Source organism: Mustela nigripes, chromosome 4 (assembly GCF_022355385.1).
Source record: "Mustela nigripes isolate SB6536 chromosome 4, MUSNIG.SB6536, whole genome shotgun sequence".
NCBI lineage: Eukaryota > Metazoa > Chordata > Mammalia > Carnivora > Mustelidae > Mustela > Mustela nigripes.
In genome coordinates, this window is record NC_081560.1 from 159,409,111 (window position 1) to 159,424,206 (window position 15,096).

The 15,096-nt window shown below is 40.6% G+C and overlaps 1 protein-coding gene across 3 annotated transcripts in view; it reads left to right on the plus strand.

Annotated features, from left to right (window-relative positions):
* PLCE1 (phospholipase C epsilon 1) overlaps positions 1-15,096 on the plus strand; it is a 324,484-nt gene that overhangs the window by 245,159 nt on the left and 64,229 nt on the right. For 2 of the 3 annotated variants that reach the window (XM_059398158.1, XM_059398160.1), the window contains 4 exons: positions 2,067-2,742; positions 9,675-9,875; positions 11,278-11,395; positions 12,207-12,363. In XM_059398158.1, coding sequence (XP_059254141.1) covers positions 2,067-2,742; positions 9,675-9,875; positions 11,278-11,395; positions 12,207-12,363 — 1,152 coding nt within the window. The remainder of the gene's footprint in view (positions 1-2,066; positions 2,743-9,674; positions 9,876-11,277; positions 11,396-12,206; positions 12,364-15,096) is intronic. The other variant, XM_059398159.1, reaches the window with a different exon arrangement.

Consider the following 15,096-nt stretch of genomic DNA (forward strand, 5'->3'; position numbering starts at 1 on the left):
TAATAATAATGTATCACTATTGGTTTATGATTGTGTCAAATATGCCATTCCAGTGTAAGATATTAATAACAAGGAAAACTGAATGTGGGGTCTACTGTCTTTGAAATTTCTACATAAATCTAAAGGTATTTTAAAGTTAAAACTTTTTTAAAAAACTAATGTATTTGGAGAATTATCAAGTGAATACATGCATAACTACCACTCAGAGTGAAAACATTGCCAGCACCCATAAACTATTTGTTTTCCTTCTCAATGTTTTTTACCACCTTTCCCTCTATAGTAGTGAATTTTACAATACTACTTCCCACTTTTCTCTATAATTATATCACTATTATGCATTTCTAAATAATATAGTATAATTTTGCCCAGTTTTGAAATTTACATTTACACAAATGTAACCATGCAGTATTTATTTTTGTGTGTCTTGCTTAAGATATGTCCCTATTGTTGTGTTGCATTAACTATTACTACTCATTTTCATTGCTGTGCAATGCATTACATAATATAAATGCATCAAATTTTACTTGTAGGTTTTATTGTTGCCGGGCATTAAGATTGCTTCTAGAGTTTTCAGTGCGGCTTATCTGAAAAGGATATTCTGATTATCAGATTTGCGAGATCTCTTGTAGATTTCTTTTCTTTTTTAAGAATATCTGCTTATGTGAGGCAAGGAGGAAGAACCTGCAGAAAACATGAGTGGGATCTTGCTCAGGGACTGGGATCTAGACTGAGAGTCCAGGAAATCCAGTGCTACTGCTCATACTTTGCCAGGAGGCAGTAGTCTGCCCAGGTGCCAAGTTCCCAAGAGGATGGGAACATTCCTTCCCAGAGATGTATGGACCAGCTCCTTCTCAATTTTATGCACCACTTTGCAACAAATGTCTATGGACCAAACAGCAGAAATCTTGACCTTAATAAAAATTCTTCATGCTTTGAAAAAACATGAATCTCTCCTGGGCACATGCCTACAAGGTGGACATACAGGAGTGAGGCAGTGAGGTCTCCCTTGCCTACCCCCCCTACCACATCCTTCCGGAGACCTAACACTCTACATTCCCAACTCAAGTAAGACAACTTGCTAAATTTTCCAAGCTGACAAGTTCTTTATGTGCACGTGTGTGCACACACACATGGACACACACACAGAAACACAATGAAAATCTAAGGTTATATCAAGGAGAGCTAGCTGTTCTTATTCAACTGGCCACTGTGACTATATTTTCCAATGAGTGTCTTTGAAGAAATGCTATTTTATTTTTTAACAGAGACACATCTTCGGCCAGCTTATTAAGTCTTGTTCTGCCTATTTTAGCCCCACTGTGTTCAGGCCACAACTTTTGGTTCTGATCAAGTAGAAGGCAGTCAAACCTAGTGATGAAGGTCCCAGGCTGATGAGTCAGAGCAGAATCCTGCCTTGAGTAGACCCCTTCTGAGCTGGATGACCGAAGTGAGTTACTGACCCTTCTGAAGCTATTTCCTCAAATGTTAATAAATAAATAAATAAAGCCTTTCTTCACAAGTAGGTCAAATGAAGCACAAATGTACATAATGTACATAATTAAATAACAAATGTACATAGTTAACAGTTCCTAATACAAGAGGGAAAACTAATACATCATGAAGATTATTATTGATATTAAAAACACAATAACTTTGGACTCCTGGGTGGCTCAGCAATTGAACCCCCAATGCTTGGCTTTGGCTCAGGTCATGATCTTGGGGTCATGAGATTGAGCCCCATGCCAGGCTCTGCACTCAGTGCAGAGTCTGCTTCAGATTCTCTCCCTCTCCCTCTGCCTCTCTAAATAAAATAAATGAAATCTTATAAAAAATACAACAACTTATCTAGAAGTTCCTTTCCTTATTCCTGTGGTTAGACCTATTACTAAATATAGGGTTTTAGAATGCAGCTATAAAAATCTACTCTAATCTTTAGCATTTTATATTTCCTATGCTAATTTGAATTCATAGTGAAGTGAAAAATGATGCCCAGTGTCCGTGGAAAGCTTTGTGTTGTTCTCACTTCTAATTATAAGACAGACCAAATTTATATCTCTTCCCATTAGGTTTATAATTGGAGATCTGTTGGATTCTGAAAATGACATCTTTGAGCAGTCGAAAGAATGGGACTCTCATGGATCAGAAGAGCCACAGAAGGCCTTTGACCATGGCACGGAGCTGATCCCATGGTACGTGCTGTCCATCCGAGCTGATGTGCACCAGTTCCTACTGCAGGGGGCCACTGTCATCCACTATGACCAGGACACACACCTGTCCGCCCGCTGCTTCCTTCAGCTTCAGCCTGACAACAGCACCTTGACCTGGATAAAGCCCACCACTGCCTCCCCAGCCAGTGCTAAAGCAAAACTTGGTGTGCTTAGTAACACGTCTGAGCCTGGCAAATTCCCCTTACTGGGCAATGCTGGATTAAGTGGCCTGGCGGAGGGGGTCTTGGATCTGTTTTCAGCAAAGGCTGTGTACATGGGACACCCTAGCATCGATATACACACTGTGTGTGTTCAGAACAAACTGGGTAGCATGTTTCTCTCCGAGACTGGTGTGACACTGCTCTATGGGCTCCAGACCACAGACAACAGATTATTGCACTTTGTGGCGCCCAAGCACACAGCTAAGATGCTCTTCAGCGGATTGCTAGAACTCACGAGGGCCGTGAGGAAGATGAGGAAGTTCCCGGACCAGAGACAGCAGTGGCTGCGGAAACAGTACGTCAGCCTCTATCAGGTAGGGATGCACCCTCCCCCGTCTCCTCACTCCTCACTCCCCTAACTCTTAAGATACTAATCCTAAACCGCACTGGGACCACCAAGGTTCACCCTTACACTCTCTCACTGGGCAGCTTTGACTCTCTCTGTGCCTCAGTTTCTGATCTATAAAATGAGAGTGATAACAATACACATTCATAGGGTGGCTGTGGGGTCTGAGTTAATACATGTAAAACCATAATGTCGGCTGCTATATGTAAAGAGTAGTGTCTGACTCATAGTAGGTCCTGTTGTTATTTATATGAACACAACGACCGGGCATTGTACTTCTCACATTGGAAAGAAACTGGTTAATATAAGCCTTGTCACTTACTCAGTTTCCATTGAAAACATGACAGTGTAAACATTTTTATTATTAATTAGGGATTGGTTGATAACATTGGAAATCTTCACTTTGGAAATTGAAATCCTGCTTCATCCCCTGATGTGCTGCGTGACTCTTGGAGCATTAATTTACTGTGCATTGCTGCCTCACTGTAGAACTTCTGAGATTAAGAGAAACTTTCCCAAATGTAGGATCACTAACTCGTGCGCGGAGTTCTGCCTAACTAGGTTATCATATTGGCAGCAGCCCCCGAGGGAGTTTCTCACAGTCAGCTACTTGAAGTGAGTGGGTTTCTCACTACCCTAAAATGCTCAGGTGTATCAACACTCCAGCTAAGAGTGGCAGCAGGACTGGGCTGAGCGAGCTGTGGGAAGAGACACAGGCACCACCGGACTGGTGCACTTGCAGTGGACAAAGGGCAGATGGCTGGGAAGTGAGTCAAAAACCTGCCACGAGGGGACACCATTGATGGCGCTGCCAAATGAGTTGTAACTGAGTATTCAGTTTTTCTTTGTTATGCTTTTCTATCTTTTGGCAAAAACATTATCTTTTTTACTAGTGTCACTGAACAAATAGAACTATAATTTAACAATAATTTAAATTACTCAAATGACTGATTTCATGGTTCTAACATGTTTCCCACCAGCAAAGACATCCCCCCCAGGCTATTGGTAAGGGGATAGATAGATGATAGATAGATAGATACATAGATAGATACATAGATACATAGATAGATACATAGATATTGCACATATGGATATGTGCAACATTTATGAGTAGAGAGCATATCCTGAATACTGATTTATTAATTGATTAATAAGCCCATAGTCCTATCTACACAGTGATACTAGGACTGCACAGCAAAAAGCCTGTTTCAGTTAACTCCTCCTAAAACAGAAACCAAAATACGAGCTTCCTGTCCATTCCACAGGGAGAGTCCAGTGTGGTCAGCTGCTTGGAAAAAAGGTCTTCAGGAGCTATTGTAAATATTAATCTTTAATTATAATCATCCCTCAGCCTTGCAGAATCATACAAATCCATGCAACCTGGACATAAACCAAAGCTCTGAGCTTAGTTACAATCATGGTCACAAACCTGACATGGTTTATCGGCTTCATTTGTTTCCCTTCCAATCTTAGAGCCTAAAGTAACTAAATTAATACCTAAGGCATACTTGGTTTCTCATTCACCCTGGCAACCTACAGTTTTTGCTAAAGGAGGCATCGGCTGAGACCAGGAATAGCAGAAGAGGTAAAATGCTCTGCTGGAGCAGAAACAGAGGAAGTGACTTGGAGCCAGCTTAGTCCTTCCTGGTTACAAACACAGCTACACTCCTGGCCCCCTCCCTCTCCCGCTACTTGGAAACAAGCCCTTACCTTGTAAAGGCAAAACAGCTCCATATACCTCTGTCACTTCTGAAAACACAGGCAATGGTCTTCCTCAAAACATTATTGTGCATGAGCCACCCAGGCAGGTGAGGCAACATATCTCAGAAACACACCCTCGGGACTTTTTTTTTTTTTAATTTTTTTTAAGTGGAAAGGTTAGCAAATTGCTATTTTCCCATATGTAGACCAGCTCCCACATTGTCTCAGAGAACATCAAAAAGGTGCTGCCAGTGTGGTACCTGGCATCCTGTTAAATGTCATATAGGCATCCTGTTAAATGCCCTCTTGGTGATTTATAATACTTCTTAGCACACTTAAGGCTCCTGAGAAGTCCTAAGGTAAAAAAAAAAAAAAAAAAAATGAATTTAAATGTATCTGTGCATTTAAGAAATTTATGAACAATTGTGAGTTCTTCCAAATTTATGTTAACAGATAAAGAGTATTTCTTTATCCCCAGTTTGGGAAGGACTTATATAGAAAATAATCTTTCTGGGGCACCTGAAAGTGTCTCAGTTGGTTGAGTATCGACTCTTGGTTTCAGCTCAGGTCCTGATCTCCGGGTCATGAGATTGAGCCCCGTGTCGGGCTCCATGCTCAGCACAGAACCTCAGCTGAGTTCTCAGCTTGGCTTAAGACTCTCTCTCCCTCTCATTTTGCTCCCCCCACCACCCTTAAAATAAATAAATAAATCTTCAAAAGAATAAAAGAAAATAATCTTTCCAACATCTGAGTCTTCTTGTGTGATGAATGTATATGAAGCTGCTTTTTTTTTTTTTTTTAATTTTATGTGTTTGAGAAAAAGCGTGAGTGGGAGGAAGCAACGGAGAGGGAGAAGCAGGCTCACCACTAAGTAGGGAGCCCAATGCAGGGCTCAATCCCAGGACCTGAGAATATGACCTGAGCCAAAGGTAGACGCTTAACCAACTGAGCCACCCAGGAACCCCATGCTTTCTAATACAAGTATTTTAGTACTAGTAAATGTATTTGATCTAATGGAAATAGTAACAGGAGATAAAGCAAAAGACAAAAAGATGCAGTAATGTTTGTAATAAACCCTAGGAATGCAGGAAAATAAAAGAAAGTAAGCCCCAGAGATTTGATGTGTGGTGTGGGACAAAGACTGGTATCATGAGCTTTGGCCTGAGGTTGCATGAGCAGAGCTAAGAACCCATAATCCTGGGTGTTTGGAAAGATCTCTGGGAATCTGAAAAGGTTCAAAGGAGGGTTCTCAGGTGAACTTTGGTTGTAAAAAACAGAAACAGATTTTGGCTGTCTTCAAGGGGAAAAAGGGATTTTATTCAAAGGATTAGATCAGTTAAACAGTCTCCAAAATATCATGTGTGAAGATAATGCAAAGAGGCCAAAGTGCATGAATACTATTTTAAGGAATCGGTTTCATGATCCTAATGTCCACGTGAACTTCTTTTATTTTCCTATATTTCCTGGCTTCATTACAAATGTCACTGTTTCTTGTCTTTTGGCTCCCTGTTCAGCAGGCAGCCGCCTCTCCCTCTGCCTGCCGTTCCTCCTGCTTGTGCTCTCGCTCGCTCTCTATCTCTGACAGATAAATAAAATCTTTTTTTTTTTAATGGAACTTTTCTAAAACTGAGAATATAGTTTCACTCACAGTAGATCTTCTCCCAAATTGAAAAGAGAAGGGACATCCTTCATGCATTCCCAACCAACGTTATTGTTTTTTACAAAATGAAAAAGAGTCAAACTATATTTCAGTTCCCAGAAAGTCTCCTTTAAAGATTAAACAAAGGCATGTGCCTTTTCCAGGCCTGAAATATTTCTATTAAAAGTAAAGCTTGACCCATGTTAGGATGTTCTGAATTTAGAAATACCCAAGCAGTAGAGGCTGATTCTTTTATATATACATGGTATGGGTCTAGTAAATTTTTTTTATTAAAGATTTCCTTTTTTTTAAAGCAGTTATAGTTTCACAATAAAATTGAGAAGAATGTACAGAGATTTTCCCATAAGCCTCCTGCCCCCCATGCATAAATAAGTGGCCCCCACTTGTCAACATCACTCAGTAAAATGGCACATTTTTTACAAAAGATAAGTCTACGTGGATATATCACAGTCACCCCAAATCCACAGTTTACCTGAGGATTCATTCTTGGTGCTGTATATTGTATAGGTTTGTATAAATATATAATAACATATATTGATAATTATAATATCACATAGAATATTTTAACTACCCTAAAAATTCTCTGTCCCCTGCCTATTCATCTCTTCCTTCCACTTTACCTCACCCTACCCACCCCCTCCCCCCACCCCGGCAACCAATGACCTTTTTACTGTCTCCATAGTTCTGCTTTTTTCTGAATGTCATATGGGTGGAATCATACAATCATACTTTTCAGATTGGCTTCCTTCACTTAGTGTTATGCAGTTAAGATTCCTCCATGTCTTTTCATAACTTGATAGCTCATTTCTTTTTCTTGCTGAGTAATACTCCATTGTGTGGATGTACCACAATTTATTTATCCATTTACCTACTGAAGGACATCTTGGTTGCTTCCAAGTTTTGGTATTATGAATAAAGCTGCTGTAAATATTTCATGTTCAGGTCTCTGTGTGGACTTAAGTTTTCAAGTCTTTTGGATAACAACCAAGGAGCATGACTGCTGGATTGTATGGTAAAAGAACCCTTACTCTTGTAAGGAACTGCCTCACCTCACTGCTTTCCAGAGTGGCCATTTTGCTTTCATACTAGAATGAATCCTTATTCCTGTTACCCCACATCCCTACCCAGAATGTGGTGGTGTCAGTGTTCTTGATTTTTGCCATTCTAATAGGTGTTGGAGTATCTTATTTTAATTTGCAGTTCACTGATGCTGTATGACATGAAACAGCTTCTCATATGCTTAATTTCCATCTGTATCTCTTCTTTGGTGAAGTGTCTGTTGAGATCTTTGGACTTTTTTAAATTGGGTTGTTAGTTTTCTTATTGTTGAGTTTTAAGTTTTCATTGTATATTTTGGATAACCATTCTTTATCAGATGTTTCTTTTACAAACATTTCCTCCCCATCTGTGGCTGGTCTTCTAATTCTCTTGACAATGTTTTTTCCAGAGCAGAAGTTTTAAGTTTTAATGATGGGATCTATTAAATTTTCAAAGTTTTAGTCAAAACCCATAGATAAAATTTTTACAAAATTTCTTCCAAAATGCAATATTCGATAAGGTAGTTAAAATTTATTTATGAAATTGTGGCATGAAATGTTGATTCCACTTTGAAGTCAGTTGTAGCAGCTTGTTCACAGGGAGCATGCCCTCTATCAGGAAGGAATGATCTCCAACCTTCTTCATTCTCAGTAGCACTGTATTCAAGATTCATTTTCCAGGAAGAGAGATTCTAATTGGCTTATTTGGATCTTATGCCAACCATTGGTCAAGGTACCATGTTTCACCTTGATTGATAGACTCCAGACTGAATCCAGGGGCACCTGGGTGGCTTGGTGGGTTAAGTGTCTGCCTTCCGCTCAGGTCATGACCTCAGGGTCCTGGGTTTGAGCCCCGCATCAGGCTCCCTGCTTAGTGGGGAGTCTGCTTCTCCCTTTCCCTTTGTCCCTCGCTGCCCAGCTCATGCATACTCTCTCTCTCTCTTAAATAAATACTTTTTTTTTTTAAAAAAAGACTGTATCCTGTGGGAAAGATATATAGTAAAATTGGGGTATGGTTAGAGAAAAGAGAAATGATTAATGGGCAGGCATAAATCCCAGATATCCATCAGAGATCACCAAAAGATTTCCCACATCAAGCATCCCACTCACTCAGCATCCTGGGATCCATAACAGGATGCAGGAGGTGGGAGGTCACAATGCAAGCTTTTTTTTTTTTTTTAATTTAGAACCAGGCTTTTTAATTGTGAGATTTCATTATAATTTACAATGATTATATTTTGTGTTAAGGAAACTTTATTTTTTAATTTTTTTATAAACCTATAATGTATTATGGGTATGCACAACTCAAGTCTTAAAATGAGATAGCTATTGAACATTAGGGTGAAGGAGCAAGCACGCACACACACACTCACATGCGCGCACACACACAGATCCACACAGTCTCACACGCGCACACACAGACACTTGCACATGCGTGCGCACGCACACACACATACTTTGTTTTTCAAAGAGCACTTACAACAAAGCAAAACCTATTTACAAGCACCTCTTTGGAGTTGCAGAGGAGGACTGGCCTTAAGAGCTTGCAGAAAGTAAAGACAGTAAATTATGAAAATTAATTTTAAAAGGTCCATTTTATACAATCTATGAAATATCACTCATGTTGGCTTTAATTCGCACGTGACTTTTTGTAGTTTTATTAACTGGCCTCCCTGACTTGGAGAATTGTTGGTGGTTGTTTAATGAGTAAGTCTCTGCTGCTCCCCATGACTCCGCATTACCTGGTGAGAAGCAGCTGTCAGGAAGCATGCTGCCGCTTAGGAATCTTCTCCATGCTCACAGCAACATTGTATGCGTGGTGTTCTGAGTGCCCTGGGCTCTCTGTCCTTGGGTATCAGGCACTCTGGAGGACAGCAGCCCAACTATTTCCTTATTTATTTTACCAAGTGTGGTTGTTGACACATAATGTTACTTTAGTTCCAGGTGTGTGCCAAGTATTTAATAATATGTTCCCTCCGTGGTTATCTCCCCAGAGCCCTCTGGAGTGAATTCCAGGTATGCCACATACTCTGTATTGCAAATCAGACTGTCCCAGGCATCAAAGTAGATAAAAAACAAACAACAATAAAAAAACAAAAAACCTAGGATGAGGCAATACAAATAGAATTTGATCTTACTTAGTAGATACACACATACACATGCTCAGTCCTCCAAAGCCCTAATTTGCAAGTGCGTCTTCCTGATATTCCTACAGTGGCCATTCTGGAATGTAACCTCTGAAACTGGGAAGGGAAGTTTGTTGTCATCCCACTTGCCCGTGGCCCCCCGGAAAGCACATCCCTGGAACTCAGCAGGATGTGACCAGGACAACAGGATGTGATGAGACTCCCTACAGAGAGTCCTGACAGCTAGGACAGAGCCACTTGGGTGGCCAGACCTCTAGTCCGCCCTAACTGCCTGTGCTCCTCCACCTCTGGGGATTTACTAGAAGCCATTCATCTGTGGACCTCCGCACTGATTGCTGTCTCCTCATGTGTTCAGAATGTGGCTCTTTTACAGGAGGACGGACGGTATGAAGGCCCAACTTTGGCTCACGCTGTGGAGCTGTTCGGTGGCCGGCGATGGAGTACACGCAACCCCAGCCCTGGGACATCTGCGAAGAGTGCTGAGAAGCCCAGTGTGCAGAGGAACAACACACTGGGCATAAGCACCACCAAGAAAAAGAAGAAAATCCTTATACGGGTAGAGTGTTATTTATGGCGCCTCAGACCCAATCATCCAGCACTGTCCTATGGTCGACAACACCAGAAACTACCTTAGCGCATTTGGGGTGCGGACAGAATGAAACAAACGAAATGCAAGTGCTTACCAGGCACCTCCTGGTGCCAGGCCTAGTGTCAGGAATTGTGTCAACACCCAAAAACGTCAGGGGCTACCAACAGTGAGCACTCAGTAGGAGTCACGGTGAAGCCATCTACAGAGTGCTGTGGGTGGAAACATAAAGAAGATCCAGGGCCAGGACACAGGCAGGAGAGGCTTCCCAGGGAAGCTGACAGATGGGTCTTGAAGGATCAGAGCGACAATGCCGAGGGCAGAGTTGGCAGGGAGGATTTCTGGCAGAGGAGGCAGGAGGGAGGCACGAAAGACTGGGCTTGTTCAGGGAAGCACACACAGTTCTGGGTTCGTGGTCCACGCTGGAGTAGAGGCTCTATCGGGGGAAGCAAAGGCTGAAAAGACCAGGGATCCCATTGGGAAGGTCTTCGAGGGCCAAACTGCTCAATGTAGAACACAACTTAAAATATAGTATCAAGAGAAGCAAACGAAATGTCCACAATTGAAAGATCAAGGAAAGGTGAGGTATACATACAATGGAATAGCATTCAGTCAGCCTTGCAAAAAGAAGGAAATCCTGGGTGAACCTTGAGGTCATTACCCTAAGTGCAATGAGCCAGTCACGAAAGGACAAATGCTGCATGATTCCACTTAGATGTGGTACCTAGAGTGGTTAAACTCTGAGAAACAGAAAGTAGGATGGTGGGTGCCAGGGGCTGGGGGACTGGCCAAGGGGAATCCGTTTTTCATTGCGTCCAGAGCTTCAGTTTTATAAGAAGAAAGCATTCTAGAGACCTGTTGCACAACAAGGTACATAGAGTTAGCATTACCCTACTGTACACTTAAAAATGGTTGAAGTGGTGGACTTTATGGTTTTTACCATGGCAGAAAATATTTGGTTAGTTACCACTATACATTCTATAATACATTATATAGAGATTATCACTATAACACGGTAAGGTAGTTTCTCCATGGTTATCTAGAAAAAGTCCCACACTTTGCATATGGGAGGCCATTGATGTCTAAGCCAACCTTTGTTGGCTTCATAATTTGGTCTCTATGCAGAGATGCCAGAGGTTGTGTGTCTGCTTTTATCAGCCCCCTCCCCGGGAAATGCTGCTGTATCCAGAAAAACAAGTGCGCCCGTGTAACATGAGATTCCTGGGTCAGCCCTCACAGGGGTCTGTACTGATTTGGGGTGGGGGCATGTAGAAGGTGGGGCAGTCAGAAAATAGGGACTTGCCTGAGCCGCAGCAGTGCCCAGAGGGAGAGAAACCCAGGACGAAGACTGTTGGCACGTGTGTGTTCCCAGGGTGAGAGTGGAGAGGCAGCTGATGACGAGATGGCCACGCGGAAGGCCAAAATGCAGAGGGAGAGTCGCAGTCGGAGTGGTTCAGACCCTCAAGACGTGAATGAGCAAGAAGAATCTGGTAAAGCCCCATACTGATATCTAAGATTTTTTTTTAATTATTATTTTATAGGGAAAATATGCATTTGGTTTTCCATTATGATTTAAGTACTGTGGACATTCTTTTTTTTTTTTAAGATTTTATTTATTTATTTGACAGAGATCACAAGTAGGCAGAGAGGCAGACAGAGAGAGTGAGAGGGAAGCAGGCTCCCCACTGAGCAGAGAGCCTGATGCGGGACTGGATCCCAGGACCCTGAGATCATGACCTGAGCCGAAGGCAGTGGCTTAACCCACTGAGCCACCCAGGCACCCCTACAGTGGACATTCTTAACAAAACTGTCTTGTTAAATACAGTTATCTTTGCAGTTAACTAGGAAGTGGAACCTAAGAGGTACTTCTGGAAGCTCAGTGTGCTTGGAAGAAAATTCTCACTAATTAACTTGGCCTCATGGACAGAGGATATGAGATATACAAAATACAATGTGGTGGATGAGACAAGACCAGACCAGTGATTCTCAACCATGGCAAGATGATTTTTTTTGAAATATCTGGATGCCTTGGCAGCACCCCAGCCCCAACCAAGTCCAACACTTTCTGGCTGGGACCTGAACATCTCTGTATTTTTAAGCCCCAAATGATTCTGATGTGCAGCCAAGGTTGAGAACCCACCACATGAGTCCACTCATCAGAATATTTTGATACTTCTTGCATAGAAATTGCCGGCTAGGTGGATTTGCTCAGACATTCAGAAGCAGCTTTGATGTTTCTTTGATTTCTAGGGAAAGGATAACCTGGCGTCATTGTCTGGTTTCTCTGTTTCTCTCTCACAGAGGCAAATGCCGTCATGAGCCCTCCTAACACTCTGCCTTCCAGAAGAGCCCACTCCTTAACCACGGCTGGGTCCCCCAACTTGTCTGCTGGAATATCATCTCCCATCAGGCCAGTGTCTTCCCCTGTGCTGTCTTCTTCAAACAAGAGCCTGTCCAGGTGGGGCCTTAACATGATAAAACACAAGGACCCTTCACATCATTCAAGTTATGTAGAAGGGCATCATTTTTTAGTGCTCTGTGGAAAGACTGTCTCTAATTTTGACTTAATTAAATTGAAAACTGAAAAACCCCCAATTTTTAAAAGCTTCTAATTTTCCTGATTTTACACTCCTATCTTCTTGCATTACTCTGCTTGCTATTACTATATTACTATATATTACTAGTAGTAGTAGCAGTACTACTACTACTATTACTACTATATTACTACTACTATTACTATATTACTATACTTACTATTACTAATTACTATATACTATTGTGATTACTATTACTAATTACTATTACTATATTACTAATTACTATTACTAATAAATATTACTAATTACTATTACTAATACTTACTATTACTATATGTATATATATACTATATACATACTATTACTATATGCTACTTACTATATATATATATACTTACTACTTACTATACTTACTTACTATATACTTACTATATGCTAATTACTATATGCTATTACTATATGCTAATCGTATGACAGACCAACCCTTCAAAGGTCAGGAGTGCTAACACAACCCAAACTTTGATTTTCTAAAGTTGCCTTGTCAAATAGAGTAGCCGCTGGCCATGGGGGAAAAAGAAAGATGTCTATTTAAATTCGATTTTGAATCCATTAAAACTAAATAAAATTTAAAATTCAGTTCCTCAGTCACACTATGCACATTAAAAGTGTTCTATGCTACAAGTGGCTGGTAGTACTGGAATGCAGTGAGACAGAGAACATTTCTATCATTGCAAAAAATTGTTGGCTATCATTGCTCTGAGGAATAAAGTAAGTTTTAACGTAAGCTACCTTATCCTTTGCTGTTAGATAAAATATATTTAATACTCTTCTCTTATGTAAGACAAGATACACATGTCTGGAGAAACAAATGTATTAGAGCAAGTTGGGTATGTTAAGGTGTAATTCTAAAGCTGGTATTATAGTAAATTATTTTATAAGGTTCATGTGAAGTACAAATTTGAAACAATATCTAGATGAAATAATATTTCAGATGAAATATTATTAGAAAATAATAATATGAAATAATATTAGGAAAGCATAACAAAGGAATTAGAATGCCATACCATTTCCCTCAACCCCCCAAACAGTTTAAGAAATGCAGAGGTTCCAGACAGAACCAAGATAAAACAGGCACTCTTTATCAAACAGAGGAGTAGTAGGAGGAAATGGGTCTGTGCAGACACTGGCTTTGGAAATGTTAATAACACACTTGCACACACACACACACACACACACACACACAATTTCTCTCTCTCTCTCGCTCTCTCTCTCTTTCTCTCTCTCAAGGAAGTTTGCTACTGATAAGAACCCACAGTAAATCATCTTTTAAAGGGAAACTTTCTTTCACAATGTGAATAATGAACATAAGTTATGCTTTATACATTCAGATTTCTGCACTTTGTGAAGCTGGGTCAAAAGTACATGGGAATTCTTTGTACCACTCTTGTAACTTTTCTGCAAGTTTAGGTTTGTAACAAAATGAAAAGCTACATAGAATCAGAATTCTTTATATTTCAGCCTCTACAGTATGCTGGGTAAATAAAGTAGCCAAAGAACTTGGATGAAGTGGCTTTTCCTTTATTTCGATCCCTTACGAGCAGGAATGGGAGGAATGGGACGGACAGAGTAAGGGAGGGAAATCTTTACGAGCAGGAATGGGAAGGACAGAGTAAGGGAGGGAAATCTTTTCAAAGAGTTGCAACTAACATGCCAGAGACAAGATCATCAGCCCTTCCCACAGGACAGGGGTCAGTGCCCACCAGGGAAACCGAAAAGATAAGGCAAGGAAAGAAAAATTAGCCCAAATGCTGTTCAGGGAGAAAGCGAGGCTGAGCCCTGGAAGGAGAGAGAGTGGACAGAGTTTCCTAAAGTCTAGAAGAGAAGGGCTCCTGCTGACAGTGGCTGACACGGAACAAGAAGGGAAGAAGACAGCGAACATAACTGCTTAATGCAAATGACCGACTTTATCAGACCTTTTCCTCTTCCTGAACCTCCAACCTCTGTTTCTAACAACACTTTGGGGATCGACACGCTTGCCTACAAACAATGACAAATCCATCTTTTGTAATACTTGTAGAGATGCTTTCAGATGTCAACACAAAATAATTTTCCTTGAATAAACACTATTAGCAAGATTTCGGATAAACTGGCTGTTCATTATAGTATTCCGTATATTTTCTTACATATTGCAAATATTTTGAAAGTAAAAAAAGATAAAGCACAAGAAAACAAAAATAAGCAAGAAAAAAAAAGATCCTGGTTATTGATGTGACCAAAAACCAATCAAAACATTTCTTATATTATCCTGTAAGGAACCAGTATAGAAAAGAAAAGTGTTATGAAACAGCTAGACTGAGCTTTTGACCGAGTGGACTGATATTTTTATATTGAATATACAGCCTTGGCAGGTGCAGATATATTCTAGGCAGAATTGTTTTTTTTCCATTCTTAATATTTTTGTGACTCACATTTTCCGTTAGTATTAAAAGTCCTTCCTTGTTTTCATCTAATAACTGGTTAAGAAAGGAAAAAGAGAAGACATTGATATGTTCAGGACTTTGCTCTTAAACGTAATTCAGACTATGGGAAAGAACGTGCAAATTTTTCCATAGGTTACGCTTTTGAAAAAGCATAGGCAATTTTGAAAAAATGCC